Raw genomic sequence first — 18,887 nt, forward strand, 5'->3', positions numbered from 1 at the left:
TTGGACTGCAAGGAGATCCAACCAGTCCATTCTGAAGGAGATCAGCCCTGGGATTTCTTTGGAAGGAATGATGCTAAAGCTGAAACTCCAGTACTTTGGCCACCTCATGCAAAGAGTTGATTCATTGGAAAAGACTCTGATGCTGGGAGGGATTGCGGGCAGGAGGAGAAGGTGACAACAGAGGATGAGATGGCTGGATGGCATCACCAACTCGATGGATATGAGTTTGAGTGAACTCCGGGAGTTGGTGATGGACAGGGAGGCCTGGCGTTCTGCAATTCATGGGGTCACAAAGAGTCAGACACAACTGAGCGACTTAACTGAACTGAACTGGAAAGTATTGTGTTCTTTTATCAGTCTCATGTTTTATTGATTTTTCATGTTTCTTGTGTCCTTGAATTGATATATACACATTTGATGAAGTCTGAAGTCTTTCAGACTTTCCAGAGTGGTTTTGGTGGGGAAAGACCTTCACTTGTGGGTAGGTACAAGGGTGCCAAGTGGGGGGTATGTGGCTGTTCTGATTCTGTGAAAAGCCCAGTGACATAATTTCTGTGCAACTCTGTCAGCTGACTTTGGCATCAGTGAAGATTACCAGGATCCTCAATGGCCAAGGCTGTAGAGGTCTGTAAAGTGATGAGGACTGTTGGAGTCTTTGATGCACAAGTTGTCTGGAAACCTCTTGATCTCCTTGTCTCCAGTGGAGCTGTCCTAGCCAAGGGGATAAGTCATGGTGCTGGATCCAGCTTGTAGGGTCCCCTGTGATGGTAGTGCACAGCTACTGATGTGCGGGTACCTGTGGAACAGCCTTTGAGCCAGGGTCTGGAGCACAGATGCTCATGGATTGACAGTAGCTCCAAGGTTCAGCATGCTGGCTAGTTCTCCCTGGCAGTGCCTTCAATATCTGTGGTGCAACCATGCATGGAGAAGCCACAGAGCTGGGGATTGAAGTGCAGGCTCTTGTACAGTGACTGTGGCTCTGGGGTCCAAGGCACTAACTAGCCTGTAGTCACAGTGGCTCTGGTGTTTGAGATGTAGGTGTGAACCAAGAAGCCACAGAGCAGGGGTTTGAACACATGTGTGCTAGAGCAGCCGTGCTGCTGGGGCCTGAAATGTGGGTGCGTGGGGGAGTAGCCAGGGCTCAGGGATTATGGCGGCCACAGGCCTGGTCCCAGGATGGTGCAATAGAGGCTCCCTCTGGTGAGGGTGCACAGCATCTTCATCTCCATTGCGTCCACGGCAGCAACATCTGTTGTTTACTTTGGCGGCAAAAGCTGCCAGTGTTCTCTCTGGAGCAGGCTCTGGAGTCTGCACTGATGCCACTTCAGGTTCCTTCACTGTGAAAGCTGTGGGGAATCTATGGCTGTTGTGGGGCCTGTTGAAGTCCTCAGTGGCAAAGGCTGCTGGGGCCCTCCATAGAGCAGGCCGCTGGAGACCATGATGACACTTGCCACTTGGTGGATGTCAACCCTCACCCTTCTTTGTTTCTTGCCATCTCCACACATATCAGCTAAGTGAGCCTCATCAGGGATTGTTTCTGTGTGATCATTCTCCACTTTTTTTTTTTTTTTACTCCGTCATGTTATAGTTTCTTAATTGGATTCTTGAAGCCTCTCAGGGATCTTCTCATTTCTGGGTAGCTGTCTAACTATAGTTTTCTTGTTGGGGGAGGAATAGTACCTTCTGCTCTGCTATCTTACTGAGGTTGCTAACATCTCCTTTTGTTTAAGAAAAAAGAATAGCAAAGGCAAAACTCATTACAAAACTTAAAAGAAGCATTTTATAACTATTAGAGATTTAATTCACTTGGAATATATAACAATTCTAAATATGTATGGATCTAAAAACGTAGCCTCAAATTTATGAAGCAAGATGAAACAATGATTGTAGTAAGAAAGTTTATTGCACATTTCTCAGTAATAGTACAAGCACACAGGAAAATATCAGTAAAAATAGAAGATTTCAATAATACCACTGGGAAATCCCATGGATAGAGAAGCGTGGTGGGCTACAGTCTAGGGGTCACAAGAGTTGGACATGACTTGGTGACTAAACCACCACCACCAACACCATCAATCTTTACCTAACAAGTATAACTAGAATATTGCATTCAAAAGCTGCAGGGTATGCATTATTTTAAGGACCCATAGAAAATTCACAAGAATTGACCATATGGTGGGTCATAAAGGAAATGCGAAAAACTAAATAGAATTTGAATCATGTAGAATATGTTCTCTAACCTTCATACAATTAAACAAGAAGTAAGGTTATTTACAATAAAACATTTTTGAAAGGATTGACAGGATAGCTTGATTTTAGGTTATTTTAGAATTGAGTTAAAAGAGATGGTCAGGGGAAAACTACTACCAGAGAGAGTCAAAAGGTATAAGGTTAAACTTCAGTCCATTTTATTCATTTATTTATTCATTCAACATTGAGTACTTAGTGCCAAAAGATGTAGAAGTGACTTAGAAATTGTCTTTCCTTTTGAAAGATCATAGGCAAGTATGAGAGAAACACATACAAGTTAATAATTAAAAAGAAATACAGAATAAATTCCATTAGAGGAATATTCTACAAAATATCTGGATCAGCATACACTGAAACTATTAAAGTTATCAAAAACAATGAAAATCTGAGAAACTTTCATAGCCAAGAAAGTCTTAAGGAGGTGTAATGACCAAATGGCTTGTGGTATCTCAGGTGGGACCCTAAAACAAAAAAAGGAACTAAAGCCTGAACTTTAGTTAATAATAATAATATATCAATATTGGTTTATTAATTGTAACAAATAGATCATAATAATATGAGATGTTACCATTAGGGGAAACTGGATGTGGGGATATGTGGGAACTCTCAGTACTATCTTAATAAATTGTACAATGGATCTCGATAAATACTCTCTAAGATTTTCTGAAAGTCTTAAACTATTCCAAAAAATAAACTTTTATTAAAGATAGGAAAATTGATGAAGCCCAAAGAAGTGGCTTCTACAATAAATATGTAGGAAGTATTTAATTAATTTTTATAATGTTGCTAACTTTGTTATAAATATTTTTTTAATTTCAGCATTGATAGAGATGGAACAATGACAGTAGATTGGGATGAATGGAAGAACTACTTCTTGCTTCATCCTGCAAAAAATATCGATGAAATTGCTCATTTCTGGAAGCGTTCTACTGTAAGATTACTTTGTATTTTGCTCTATTTTTATTTTGCCATAAATGTCATATCTCTTATGATCACATAATCTCTTTAGATCTCACTGTCTAAAGTAACAGTACTCTTAGCAAGAAGTGTGCAAACATGGCTATCACAATAACTTTGTTTGCTAAAAGCTAGAACTTAATATAGATATCCATCTGCTGAAAAGGCCCACTTTGTGTTGAGAATAAATGACTCTTATATAGTTAATTGTCCTAGAAAAGTGGAAAAATAGTACACCCTTCTTTTTTTCACAGATACAGTGTACTCAATTAGGCCTTCTGTCATAGAAAATGTAAAGATTAAGATTCAAAATTTTAGAATCAGAAAGAATCAGCTACATAATCTGTCTGCCATTTTAATATAAGTACTTGATTAAGAGTTGAGAGGAACAAATGAGATTTAGTAATAAGCTTTTTTTCTTTTTTAGATCTCAGGTACAGGGAGTTATGTGCTTAGTCGCTTAGTCATGTCCAACTCTATGCAACCCCATGGACTGTAGCCTGCCAGGCTCCTCAGACCCAGGGGATTCTCCAGGCAAGAATAGTGGAGTGGGATGCCTTTTCCCCCTTCAGGGCATCTTCCCAACCCAGGGATCAAACCCAGGTCTCCTGCATTGCAGGAGGATTCTTTACCATCTGAGCCACCTGGGAAGCCCACAGGGAGTTAAGTCAGTCATTTTTCAGGGCATAATATTTGCATCTACCATTGTAATTTTATGCCTCCTTCTCATGTACATTTTGGGGAAGACTGAGAGCATAATCTTTGATGTCAGATTGCCAAGGTTTAAACCCCACATCTGCCACCCACTAGCTATATAATTCCTCTGTGCCTCAATTTCCTTATTTATATATTGGGGATAATAATGGTTAGAGTTTTGAGAATTAAATTAGTACATTAGTATATTTAGAAAAGAGTTCAACAGGTAATATATGTGTTCAAAATGTTATTTATTGTGATAGGAATTTTTCCATTTGTATTCTTGAATCTATATTCTTAAAAAATATACAATGTTTCATGTATGTTTTAAATTTACATAGATAGTATTGTGCTAAAGTTCACATCTTATTTCTTGTTTTATTTACTTGTTATGATTTTAAGACATTATTATTGTTATGTGTTCATCTAGTTTATTACTTCTAACTATGACATAGTACACATTGAATACATTTTCCTTATCCATTCCCCTAGTAAGAGATTGCACATATAAGTGATAACATACAGTATTTGCCTTTCTTTTTCTGACTTATTTCACAAAGCATAATGCCCTCAAGGTTCATCCATGTTGCTGCAAATGACATTATTTCCTTCTTTTTTTATGGCTGAGTAATATTTTATTGTATTATATATATATAATACAATAATATATATTACATATATGATTTTATATATGTATATATCTCCCACATTTTCTTTATGCATTCCTCTGTCAATAGACATTTTGGTTGCTTCCATGTCTTGACTGTTGTGAAAAATGATATAGTGAATATCTTTTCAAAGTACGATTTTTGTCCAGGTATATGGCCAGGAGTGGGGTTGCCAGATCATACATAAGCTCTATTTTTAGTTTTTAAAGGAACCTCCTTAGTGGCTGTACCAATTTACATTCCAGCCAACAGTAGAGAAGAGTTCCCTTTTCTCCACACCCTCTCCACCATTTATTGTTTGTAGATGTTTTAATGATGACCATTCTAACCAAGTGTGAGGTGAAACTACCTCATTGTAGTTTTGATTTGCATTTCTATAATAATTAGCGATATTATCTTTTCATGTGCTTTTTGGCCATCTGTGTGTCTTCTTTAGAGAAATGTCTATTTAGATCTATGTCCATTTTTTGGGGGGGTGGGGACGAGCATGAGCTCATGAGCTGCATCAACAGCTGCATGAGCTGTTCGTATATTTTGGAGATTAATCCCTTATCAGTTGCATCGTTTGCAAATATTTTCTCCCATTCTGTGGATTATCTTTTCATTTTGCTGTGCAAGTTTTTAAGTTTAATTAGGTCCCATTTTATTTTTGTTCTTATTTTCATTAGTCTAAGAGGTGGATCAGGAGAGATATTGCTGCAATTTATATCAGAGAGTGTTCTGCCTGTTTTTCTCTAAGATTTTATAGTATCCAGGCTTCCATTTTGAGTTTATTTTTGTGTATGTTGTTCTGAGTTCATTCTTTTATATATATCTGTCTAGTTTTCCTAGCACCCCTTGTTGAAGAGACTGTCTTTTCTCCATTTTATATTCTTTCCTCGTTTGTCATAGATTGGTTGACCGGAGGTGCATGGCTTTATCTCTGGACTTTCCATCCTGTTCCATTGATCTGTATTTCTGTTTTTGTACCAGCACCATACTGTTTTGATGACTGTAGCCTTGTAGTATAGTTTGAGTCAAGGAGCCTGATTCCCCCAGCTCTCTTTTACTCTCTCTAGAGTGCTTTGGCTATTTGGGGTCTTTTGTGTTACCATACAAATTAAAAAGATTTTTGTTCAATTCTGTGAAAAATACCTCTGGGGATTTGATAGAGATTGCACTGAATCTGTAGATTGCTTTGGGTAGTATAATCATTTTGACAATATTTATTCTTCCAGCCCAAGACCATGGTTTTCTCTCTGTTTTTGTCAACTTTGATTTATTTCATCAGCATCTTATAGTTTTCAGACTACATGTCTTTTTTGCCTCTTTACGTAGATGTATTCCTAGATATTTTATTCTTTTTGATGTGATGTAACATGGGATTGTTTTCTTAATTTCTCTTTCTGATCTTTTGTTGCTAGTGTATAGGAATTCAACTTTTTTTATCCAGCAACTTTACCAAATTTATTGATGAGCTCTAGTAATTTTCTGGCAGCGTCTTTAGGATTTTCTACATGTAGTATCATGTCATTTGCAAACAGTGTCAGTTTAACTTCTTATTTTCTAATTTGGATTCCTTTTATTTCATTTTCCTTTCTGATTGCCATGGATAGGACATCCAAAACTCTGTTGAATAAAAGTGGGTGAGAATGGATATTCTTGTCCTGCTCTTGATCTTAGAGGAAATGCTTTCAGTTTTTCACTGCTGAGAATGATGTTAGCTGTGGGTTTGTTGTTTGTGGTCTTTATTATGTTGAAGTTTGTTTTCTCTATTCCCACTTTCTGGAGAGTTTTTATCATAAATAGGTGTTGAGTTTTGTCAAGAGCTTTTTCTGCATCTATGACATTATCATATATTTTTTATTTTCAATTTGTTAATGTAGTGTATCACATTGATTGATTTGTATATATGGAAGAATCCTTGCATCCCTGGGGTATATTCCACTTGATCATGGTATATAATTTTTTTAATGTGGTGTTTAATTCAATTTTCTAATATCTTTTTAAGAATTTTTTGTGAGTATATTCTTCACTGATATTGACCTTTAATTTTCTTTTTTTGTGTGTGGTATCTTTATCTGGTTTTAGTATCAGGGTGATGGTGGCCTCATAGAATGAATTTGGGAGTGTTTCTTCCTCTGCAGTTTTTGGAAATTGTTTCAGAAGGATAGGTGTTAACTCGTCTCCAAATGTTTGATGGAATTCACCTGTGAAGCCATTTAGTTCTGAACTTTTGTTAGTTGGAAGTTTTTAAACCATATTTTCCATTTCAATACTTGTGATTGGTCTATTTGTATTTTCTGTTTCTTCCTGATTCAGTCTTGCCAGTTTGTACTTGTCTAAGAATTTGTCCATTTTTTCTAGGTTGTCCACTTTATTAGCATATAGTTGCTTGTAGTAGTCTCTTATAATCCTTTGTATTTCTGTGGTGTCATTTGAAACTTCTCTTTTTTCATTTCTAATTTTATTAACGAACCCTTTCCCCTTTTTTCTTGCTGAATCTGGCTAAAGGTTTATCAATGTTGTTTATCTTTTCAAAGAACTAGCTTTTAGTTTTAGGTTAGGTTGTTCATTTGAGAGTTTTCTTTTTTCCCAAGGTAAGATTGTTCTGCTATAAACTTCCTTCTTAGAACTGCCTTTGCTGTGTCCCATGGGTTTTGGGTTCTGAGGGTTTCATTGTCATTTGTCTCTAGGTATTTTTTAAATTTCTTCTTCAATTTCTTCAGTGATCTATTGATTGTTTAGTAACATATTGTTTAGCCTCCATGTGTTTGTGTTTTTTACAGTTTTTTCTTGTAATTAATTTCTAATCTCATAGCATTGCAGTCAGAAAAAAGGCTTGAAATGATTTCAGTTTTCTTAAATTTACCAAGGCTTGATTTGTGGCTCAACATGTGATCTACCTGGAGAATGTTCCATGTGCACATTAGAAGAAAGTGTATTCTGCTGCTTTTAGATGGGATGGTCTATAAATATAAATTAAGTTCATCTGGTCTAACCTATCATTTAAGGCTTGTGTGTCCTTACTGATTTTCTGTCTGAATGATCTGTCCATTGGTCTCTTATGTTTTCTTCTGGTTAGTTTTACAGTTTCAGATCTTATATTTTAAGTCTTTAATCCATTTTGAATTAATTTTTGTGAGTAATGTAAGATAGTGGTCCAATTTCATTCTGCTGCATGTGGTTAGCCAGTTTTCCTGACACAGTTAGGAGACTATACTTTCCTTATTGAGTGTTCTTGTCAAATATTAGCTGATAAGAAAGGATTGTAAATCTTTACAAAAATGATTTATAAATCATTTATTTATAAATAAATAAATTTCTGGGCTCTTGACTCTGTTCCATTGATTTATATATTTGTATTTATGCTAATACTGTTGTTTTGATTGCTATAGTTTTGTTGTATAGTTTGAAATCCATAAATGTGATGCCTTCAGCTTTGTTCTTTTGTATCAAGATTTATTTGGCTATTTGAGGTCTTTTGAGGGTCCATACTATTGGATTGCACCTCACAGACCTGAAAGCCTTGTACTTGTCTAGCCTTGAGACAAGAGAAAGAGCCTGGGGTCAGCAACAGAGACATCAATGGTTTAATGGATAGAGGGATTTACACAGCTAAAGCAAGGTCCTGGAGCAATATCCTACTATGTGCAGCACTTGGTAGGCAGAAGATGGTGGTAGTCTTTGCTCCTGGGATGAGGGTTATCAGTTACAGTGGGAATTGACATCAGGTTGGGTTATGGATTACCAGGGAAACTAGCAGAAGGACACACCCTCACCACCCCTTTGATAGTCTATTAGGGTGGAGATATTCTGATCTAAAGATTAGAACAATCTTTGAGTGGGCGAGGGTAAGTATATAAGAAAGTTAGGGTGGAGATATTCTGATCTAAAGATTAGAACAATCTTTGAGTGGGCGAGGGTAAGTATATAAGAAAGTCTGTCATGTGAATAGGGTGTAGATGAAGCAGGCACTGGTCAAGCAGGGTGTGTACAGAGAGCAGGAGATCAAGCCATCTTGGGTGGCCTAATCACACATATACACGTTTTAGGACTTTATTTTTTCTGATTCTTTGAAAAATGCCATTGGAATTTTTCTAAGAATTGCACTGAGTCTACAGATGTCTTTGGGTCATATGGGTATTTTAACAGTACTAATTCTTCCAATCCATGAGCTTGTCATATCTTTTCATTTATTTATATATTCTTTAATCCTTACATCAATGTCTTACAGTTTTTGATTGTCTTTAACCTCTTTGGTTAACTTTACTTTTAAGTATTTTATTGATGCTATTATGAATGGAATTTTCTAAATTTCCATTTTAGATATTTATTGTTAGTAAATAGAAATTCAACTGATTCTTGAATGCTGATTGTATATCTTGCAACTTTACTTATTTCATTGACTAGTTCTAACAGTTTTTTTGGTGGAGTCTTTCGGGTTTGTTTTTTTTAAGTAATATAAAATCATGTTATTCCAAACAGGGACAATTTTACTTTCTTTCCAGTTTGTAAGCTTTTTGTTTCTTTCACTTGCTTAATTGTTGCGGCTAAAACTTTCACTACTATGTTGATCAGGAGTGGTGAGAGTGGTCACCATCATCTTGTTCCTGATTTTAAGGAAAAGCTTAAAACTTTTCATCACTGAGTATGATTAATGTTATATATATGACTATATATATATATATATATAGTCATATATGACTTTTTTATGTTGAGGTACATTTATTCTACACCCAATTTTTTTGAGTTTTTTTTTAATTGTAAGGACTTTTTAATCATGAAGCATCAGCTACAAACAAAGCTAGTGGAGGTGATGGAATTCCAGCTGAGCTATTTCAAATCCTAAAAGATGATGTTCTTAAAGCACTACATTCAATATGCCAGCAAATTGAGAAAACTCAGCAGTGACCATAGTGACCTGTAAAAGGTCAGTTTTCATTCCAATTCCAAAGAAGGGAAATGCCAAAGAACATTCAAACTACTGCACAACTGCACTCATTTCACATGCTACCAAGGTAATGCTCAAAATCCTCCAAGCTACGCTTCAATAGTAGGTGAACCAAGAACGTCTAGATGTACAAGCTAGATTTAGAAAAGACAGAGGAACCAGAGGTCAAATTCCCAACATCTGCTGGATCATAGAAAAAGCTAGAGAATTCCAGAAAAATGTCTACTTCTGCTTTGTTGACTATGCTAAAGCCTTTGACTGTGTGGATTACAACAAACTGGAAAATTCTTAAAGAGATGGGAATACCAGGTCATCTTAACCTGCCTCTTGAGAAACCTGTATGCAAGTCAAGAAGCAACAGTTAGAACCAGATGTGGAACAACGAACTGATTCCAAATTGGGAAAGGAGTATGTCAAGGCTGTGTATCATCAACCTGCTTATTTATGCAGAGTACATCATGCAAAATGCCGGGATGGATGAAGCACAAGCTGGAATCAAGATTGCTGGGAGAAATATCAATAACCTCAGATATGCAGATGACACCACCCTAATGGCAGAAAGCAAAGAGGAACTAAAGAGCCTCTTGATGAAGGTGAAAGAAGAGAGTGAAAAAGCTGGCTTAAAACTCAACATTCAGAAAACTAAGATCATGGCATCCAGTCCCATTACTGCATGACAAATAGATGGGGAAACAATGGAAACAGTGACAGATTTTATTTCCTTGGGCTCCAAAATCACTGCAGATAGTGAATTTAGCCATGAAATTAAAAAACACTTGCTCCTTGGAAGAAAAGCTATGGTAAACCTAGACAGCATATTAAAAAGCAAAGACATTATTGCAATAAAAGTCCGTCTAGTCAAAGCCATGGTTTTTCCAATAGTCATATATGAATGTGAGAGCTGGACCATAAAGAAAGCTGAGCACCAAAGAATTGATGCTTTTGAACTGTGATGTTGGAGAAGACTCTTGAGAGTCCCTTGAACAGCAAGGAGATCAAACCAGTCAATCCTAAAGGAAATCAGTCCTGAATATTCATTGGAATGACTGATGCTGAAGCTGAAGCTGTAATACTTTGCACCTGCTGTGAAGAGCCAACTAATTGGAAAAGACCCTGATGCTGGGAAGGACTGAAAGCTGGAGAAGAAGGGGTTGACAGAGGATGAGGTGGTTGGATGGCATCACTGACTCAATGGACATGAATTTGAGTAAACTCCCAAAAGATGGTGAAGGACAGGGAAGCCTAACATGCTGCAGTCCATGGGGTTGCAAAGAGCTGGATATGACTGAGCGACTGAACAACAACAAATCATAAAGGATACTGAATTTTTCAAGTGCTTTTGTGCATCTATTAAGACGATCTAATCGTTATCCTTTATTCTGTTAATATAATGTGTCATATTTATTGATTTGTGTATGCTTAAACATCCTTGCATTCCAGAGATAAATCCCATTTAATGAGAGTATGGGAGAAGGAAATGGCAACCCACTCCAATGTTCTTGCCTGGAAAATCCCAGGGACGGTGGAGCCTGGTGGGCTGCCATCTATGGCGTCACACAGAGTCAGACACGACTGAAGTGACTTAACAGCAGCAGCAATTGGAGTATGTGATCTTTTTAATATACTGTTGAATTCTTTTTGAACTACAATAATGAACAAATGTGCATTTGCTTAGAATGCCACCTCTACAAAACTTATGCTTCAGCAGATTATCAGCAGAGGTGTTGGTCTCAGGGCCCACTCACCTCTCCATCTACTCCAAAATTACATGATTTACCAGGTTTATCATTCGTTATTACATTAAGTTAATTAACAAACCACAAATTTAGAATAGCCTCTGACACAAAATAAGGACTTGACAACCAGAATGTGTTATTATTTGTCACTATAATACCATTACCTTAATATATTACAAACTATACAATTTGATGGAAGGTAAAGAAAGACCCTGGGTCTTTACCACTAGTGCCACCTGGGAAGCCCTTGTTAAGTAGTTGGGAAGATCCTTTGGAGGAGGGCATGGTGACCCACTCCAGTATCTTGCTTGGAGAATTCCATGGACAGAGGAGCCTGGCGGGCTACAGTCCATAGGGTTGCAAAGAGTCAGACACGACTGAAGCCACTTAGCACGCACCTAACTACTTAATAGTATCTATTTGTTTTATAATACCATGGGCAAAGAGATGCTTTCTGAAATTTCCTGGATGCCTCAAAATTCTGAGTTATAGCACTGGAATAAGCCAGTGAAGTAGAGTGTGTTATTTGTTATCAATATGTTTTGCTCCTCTCTCCTTTGGACCCATCTGCAAAGGATTTCTCCCTGGCCCCCTCTCTATAGCATAAATCTTCCTACCTCATTGATGTCAGTTTTGTGGTGTGATATACTTGAAAACTTCCCATGCCAAGTGCTGTACCTGGGCATTGGATTGGATTCCTCTCATTTACTCTCATTTACTTTACTCCTGTTATTGTTCCCTCTCTCTTGCAACATCAGTATGAGAGATAAGAAACTATAGCAACAACATCCCAAAGACAGTGACTTAAATAAGATAGAAATCTATTTCTTATTCATGTAATAGTAAGGCTTGCTTATAGGGTACCTCTGTTTCACGAAAGCCTTGAGAAATCCACTGGTTCTTTCTGTTCTCCAAGATGTTGTCCTCATGTGCATAGTTGAAGCTGGGTCATTGCTTCATTTTTAAGGATGTGAAGTGGAGGTTGTACATATTTACTCTGTTCATAACTAACTGGCCAAAATCTAGACTAGTGTCTACACAAGCTCCTAGGGAAGTGTGGAAATGTGGTTTCTATTTGAGTGGCCATTTACTCAGGCAAAATGCAGAACGTGGATGTGACTGGGTTGTCACAAAACAAAAAAAGGGGATAGAGTCTGTTGAGCAGTAGTCTCAGTCACAATCAATTTTTGCATCTCTGTTGTATCATTCCCATAAGCGTACAAAAACACTACAATTTCTCCCATTTAAAAATACACCCTTGACCATGCCCCCTCTTCTAGTGACTGCCCATATCACTGCATTCTTTCAATGAAGCTGTTTTCTAAAGTGTCTATTTAAACTGTCATCACATCATCCATTTCTATTTTTCTTTTTTGTTATTTCACAAAACCAAGCCTTCTGTCACAATTCAGTGCCTTTGTCTGAAAGTAAGAGTTGGTCTGGCAGTAACACATGCCAAATGGTACGGAAGTCAGTGTAGACGTTCTTTTTGTTTTTATAAAATTCTTTGTTATTGTGACATAAACAGCACAAATACAAAAAAGCATAAATAACATAAGTACAATTAGAAATTGTATCATTAACCCTAATGTACTCACTACCAAGTTAAGAAATCGGCATTCTCCTTACTTTAAAACCTTTGTGTCCTCCCCAGTCATATGCCTCTTCTTCCACCAAGAGTTAACCAATATACTGAATTTTCTGTAAACCATTTTTCTCCTTTTTCTTTATACTTTTAGCACCAAGTATGTATGTATAAGCAACATATTATTTGATTTTGCCTATTTTTGAACTGTATATGATATTTTAACATTCTACTTATTTACATTAAACTATGTTGATGTTTGTAACTGTATTCTATTCTTTTTCTCTCATATAGTATACCAGTGTATGAATATATACATACATATATATATATATATATTTATTTATCAGTTTCACAATTGTTGAACATTTGTGTCATTTCTAGATTTTTTCCATTATAAATAATGATGCAATAAGCTTTCTTGTCTTTTCAAATGAGTCAGCTCTTCGCATCAGGTGGCCAAAGTATTGGAGTTTCAGCTTCAACATCAGTCCTTCCAATGAACACCCAGGACTGGTCTCCTTTAGGATGGACTGATTGGATCTCCTTGTAGTCCAAGGGACACTCAAGAGTCTTCTCCAACACCACAGTTCAAAAGCATCAGTTCTTTCGATGAATATTCAGGACTAGAGGGCAGAAACTGATTTATGCACCATTACATTTCTCATATGTAGCCCAGGGCCGTGGAGTTTAATTCACTAATTCAACCACCTCTTAGGGAACACTGTTATCTCCCCTGACCAAGGTGCTAGGTTTATTGATGCACAAGAGAGACCAGTTTGATGCTTTTATTAGGCTTACCTTCTAGAGGAAAAAGCACTCAATAGAAATGAACCAATTAAGATTGTGCTACATATTAGGGAGGAAGCCATGGAAAGAGCCAAGGAGAAATGTTCTAGGCAGGGGGAAAATAACAAAGGCACTGAGGTGAGATGGTGCTTGGAAAGAGGGTGCTCAATGAATGAATAAATGAAGATTGGAAAACTAAGAAGCAGAGAAAAGACTTGTTCGCTATGATTGCCTGGAAAATCCCATGGACAGAGGAGCCTGGCGGGCTTTAGTCCATGGGATTGCAAAGAGTAGGACACGACTGAGTGACTAACACACACACACTATGGTTGACAAGTAATGGAACCTAGCTCCAATTTGGCCCTTTTCCTACTGAACCACACTGCCCAACATTTAGCAAAAATGTGTAGTCTTAGCAAAATCATGTATAATAACTGAAAATTAAGTGAAATGAAAAACTTGTTAGAATTCAGATTTTTAAAAAGAAAACTGACATTTGAAGTCAGTGTAAATAATAGAGAAAGAAATGAAAACATATAAAATGCTACTCTTGAATTTTGACTCAGGTTAAGTTTTGTAATCTGAGAGAACTTGAAATAAAATAGAGAAAAAATTTTTAAGCATTTATTCCTTATTTACTGTGTGGTAGACACTATGTTGCATAACTAGGACATGATCCCTGCATGGAGTGTTTAGGTTTTTCATGGAAGAGATTAGTCTAATATTTGAGAATTCTCTAAATAGCTTGAGAATTTAAAACTAAAACCTCCAGTTGGGATATTACATTAAATCAATACATGAACGTGCTATTAGAAATTATTTGGTCTAGTACAAGTGCTAAGAATATTGCCAATCTTCATTAACAGGAGGTGAGATATGAAAAATAATCTTTGGGTTTTTGGTCTTTGTACAGAGTTATCCTTTTACTTATCAAGTGTTTTCACTTGACCGTCTAATTCTGTTTTATGTTTTATCAGATGATTGACATAGGGGAGAGCATAGCTATTCCAGATGACATTACTGAACAGGAAAAACGTTCTGGAAATTGGTGGAAGCGCTTGGTGGCAGGAGGGATAGCCGGTGGAGTTGCAAGGACGTGCATGGCACCTTTTGACCGCTTGAAGGTCATGATGCAGGTAGTTTGCACTTTAGCCCTTAAGCATTAAAGTAACTTGAAAAAAATCTTGATAATTTTCAAAAGAAATGTTTTGGCACATTTCATACTACTCCCTGAAGTTTTACATTTTTTCTGAAAACATAAATTTTCTTATTTTCAGTATTAAAAGATGCCTTAATTTTCTTTCAGATGCTTTTAAAATTAATTTTTATTTGAAATAATAATAGAACCACTCTTAGAAATTTTTTCTCAGGATTATAATTGAATCTATGAATGAAGTGTTAAGACATACAATTAGTCTAACTTATTAGGTGTCTCGAGTCCCTGAAACCTAACATAATAGCGTGGTTCTAATCTACTTAAGTACTAATAATATTTCTAAGAATTGGAAAATAAGTTACTAGGAGTGTGTTACTGACTAATATCTGTTTAGAGTTAATAATATTTAATTTTATTTTACTGATTAATAGATTGTCAACAGTAGTTATAAAATAATGCATGTTTAATTTTAATCTGTTAAGTGTCAATTAAAAATTAATATTTGCTGAGCTTCCCTGGAAGTCCAGTGGTTAAGATTCCCTACTTCCAATTTGGGGGTGTGGGTTCGACCCCTGGTTGGGGAACTAAGATCCCACATGCCCTGTGGCAAAAAAAAAGTATTTTTAAATTTAATATTTGCTGAATACTTTCTTTACAATGATACAAAATTAATAATACAAAATCTCAGTAAGTAAGTGTTAGTCACTCAGTTGTGTCCAACTCTTTGCAATCCCATGGACTATACCCACCAGGCTCCTCTGTCCATGGAATTCTCCAGGCAAGAATACTGGAGTGGGTTGACATGTCCTTCTCTAGGAGATCTTCCCGACCCTGGGATCAAATCTGCATCTCCTGCATTGCTGGTGGATTCTTTACTGTCTGAGCCACTAGGGAAGCCCAATTCACAATCTAGTAAATTTAAATTTGTGATTAAATTTACATACCGGGGTATTTTATTGTCTTTTTTTGGTAACATAGGTGATATTTGATAATGGATTATGAATAGTATTTTTTGGTGCTATATGATTTTGTTTGTGACTCAGAAAATCTTATTTGGGGGGATTTTCTTGGTGGCCCAGTGATTAAGACTCTGCACTTCCAGTGCGGGGTGTGTGGGTTTAACCCTTGGTTGGAGTAGGACCCCACATGCCACATGGCCAAAAAAAAATAAAGAGTAAAAATTTTTGACTGACTCAGAGTTAAAGATAGGGGCCCTCAGGGAGGACAGCCTCCATCTCTGGGCAGTCTGCTCCTGTTTTTGTTTGGCTTGCTTCATTCTCTTGGTCAAAAGTTCATAATATTCTCGTTGCCTCTTCCTTATTTTCCTTAGTATGCCATTTCTTCAGAGTATTATGCCAGTATCTGTGTTGCAGGGCACATGGAGCAACAAAATACTGAATCTGGTGTGCTATGGTCCTGGGTTTCATACCTTCTTTGTTCAGGGGATTTCTGACAACATACTTGTGAACATCATCTTCTTTAGTGACTGAAAAATTTGCGGATTTGGCTATTTTTTTGGGGGGGGGGGGAGGTGCATGTGTCCCAGGCAGTGAGGCACAGTAGAATTAGGAATATCTCATTTTTGCAATAACCAAGTTGAAAACACTCACATTGGCATTCAGAGTGCAACTCTGAACAGATTTCATTTCCTTTCTCCATTTCTCTTTGGTCTATAACAGGATTGCTTCTTCCTCAGTAGTGGTGGACATGGCCATGGGTCAAGCCACCGTGCTTAATGGAGAAACCTTATTTGTCATTCTCACCACTGATTTGGCCCACATAACCCTCCCATTCTCCCAGAGCATCAGCAGCAACTTCTATGTCTATATGCTTCCCTCAAAAGGTAGGACATTTGTGTTCATCATTCACGTCAGTGAATGTGCAACCAGTGGCTGGGAAGGAAATGTTCAGCTTCATCTGGAGGCAGCTGATCGCTTCCAAGATACTATGAAAATAAGCTGAATAGTTATAATTGTACACTGTGAGTTAACTGGCATAAGACAGTAAGGCAAATAACCTATCATTCTTCTGTACGTTTGATTCCATATGTAACCTATATTGTATCCTGTCAAGTGACTAAATTCAGTTAGCTTTTAGAAAAGAGCAGAAATTGAAAGTTCTCTTTTGCAGGTAGAAATAGAAGAGCTGGCTTCCTCAGCGACCAGGCCTGGTAGAAAATTTAAAAATGAGGTGGAAAGGAAAAATATGTGGATACCATATAGAACTACATAGAAACAGAGACATATAAGGAGATGAAAAAATGGGAAAGGGACTCAGAGGGAAAATAAAGAGAATAAATATATATTTTAAGTGCCCATTGTTAATATGCTTGGTGCTGAATTAAAAGCATATTTTCTTATACTTCAGAACCTAACAGAAATGTAGACAACAAATCTATATGCTGATGGTGCTGCTGAAAAATAATAATTATAAACAGGAGTACTTGCTATGTGTCCAGATAGATGGGTATTGTGGAGATACAGACTAGGAATTTTCTCCTAGGGGATAAAAATAGGTGAGTGGATTAGGGAGAATGAAAAAGTATACAGTAAATAGTGGGGATATTTTCAGAAAGTGAAAAAAGAGAAAGATTTAAGGGGGCTGGATAGATAGGAGGGGGAAGAGGATGGGAGATTGAAAGAAAGAAAAGGAAAATAGAGAAGAAAATAAGTGAGAAAAAAGAGAAGCTATGATAGATGAAAAATGGGTTAGAAATGGAAGAGAAGAATAATCTAATGAGAGGAAAGAGGAGGCAAGATGCTGCCCTTTTTGTGCCACTCTGGCTTGGGTCTCATGGCTTTCATTCATACATGTATTTGACAAGGAGATGGGTTCACTAGAACTTATCTCCTTTATTGATAGAGGTATTTCTCTATGAGCTTCACACAACTGAAAAGAACACTGTGAACAAAAGAATGACGTGGGTTGTGTGGTGAGAAGTAGTTTACTGTAGTTTAAAAGCAGGTCTCTTGTAAAGTCAGAGAGCCCAAGGTTTTAATTCTGGCTTTGCTACTTTATAGCTGGGAAAGTCATTTGATCTCTTTTGATTGGGTCTATAAAATGAGGATTATGATGCCAGAGTTATTGTAAGAATTAAAAAAAAATTTATAAAGTGCTTTGCATTATACCTGTCATTGTAGTCAGTGCTTAAAATATGAGAGCCTCATTTTTGTGGAGAAATAAGATGAAGAAATAGCACTGTTACTATTTTAGCAAAACCACATTCAACTTTCTATAGTCACTTGTTTGGTCTTTTAAAAATTGTATTTTTAAAATAAACTGAGTATATGCTTACTAAGGGATATTTGGAAAGTAAAAAAGTAGAAAGTAGAAAATTATCTTTCTCACCATCCAAAATGATCATTGGATGCTTGGGGCTGGTGCACTGGGACGACCCAGAGGGATGGTGTGGGGATGGAGGAGGGAGGAGGGTTCAGGATGGGGAACACATGTATACTAATTAAATAATTTTCTATTAAAAAAAATTTTTTTTAATATAAATTTATTTTAATTGGAGGTTAATTACTTTACAATATTGTATTGGTTTTGCCATACATCAACATGAATCTGCCACAGGTATACATGTGTTCCCCATCCTGAACCCCCCTCCCTCCTCCCTCCCTATACCATCCCTCTGGGTCATCCCAGTGCACCAGCCCCAAGCATCCTGTATCCTGCATTGAACCTGGACTGGCGATTCGTTTCTTATATGATATTATACATGTTTCAATGCCATTCTCCCAAATCATCCCACCCTCTCCTTCTCCCACAGAGTCCAAAAGACTGTTCTATATATCTGTGTCTCTTTTGCTGTCTCGCATACAGGGTTATCATTACCATCTTTCTAAATTCCATATATGTGTTAGTATACTGTATTGGTGTTTTTCTTTCTGGCTTCACTCTGTATAATAGGCTCCAGTTTCATCCACCTCATTAGAACTGATTTAAAAAATGTGTTCTTTTTAACGGCTGAGTAATATTCCATTGCGTATATGTACCACAGCTTTCTTATCCATTCATCTGCTGATGGATATCTAGGTTGCTTCCGTGTCCTGGCTATTATAAACAGTGTTGCAATGAACATTGGGGTACACGTGTCTCTTTCAATTCTGGTTTC

The 18,887-nt window shown here is 36.9% G+C and overlaps 1 protein-coding gene across 2 annotated transcripts in view; it reads left to right on the forward strand.

The window, feature by feature from the left end:
* LOC104981700 (calcium-binding mitochondrial carrier protein SCaMC-1-like) overlaps window positions 1-18,887 on the forward strand; it is a 91,320-nt gene that overhangs the window by 36,497 nt on the left and 35,936 nt on the right. For both annotated transcript variants that reach the window (XM_010830941.1, XM_010830940.1), the window contains 2 exons: window positions 3,070-3,181; window positions 14,592-14,750. In XM_010830941.1, the coding sequence (XP_010829243.1) occupies window positions 3,070-3,181; window positions 14,592-14,750 (271 nt within the window). The remainder of the gene's footprint in view (window positions 1-3,069; window positions 3,182-14,591; window positions 14,751-18,887) is intronic.

Source organism: Bison bison, unplaced genomic scaffold (assembly GCF_000754665.1).
Source record: "Bison bison bison isolate TAMUID 2011002044 unplaced genomic scaffold, Bison_UMD1.0 scf7180017864519, whole genome shotgun sequence".
Classification (NCBI taxonomy): Eukaryota; Metazoa; Chordata; class Mammalia; order Artiodactyla; family Bovidae; genus Bison; species Bison bison.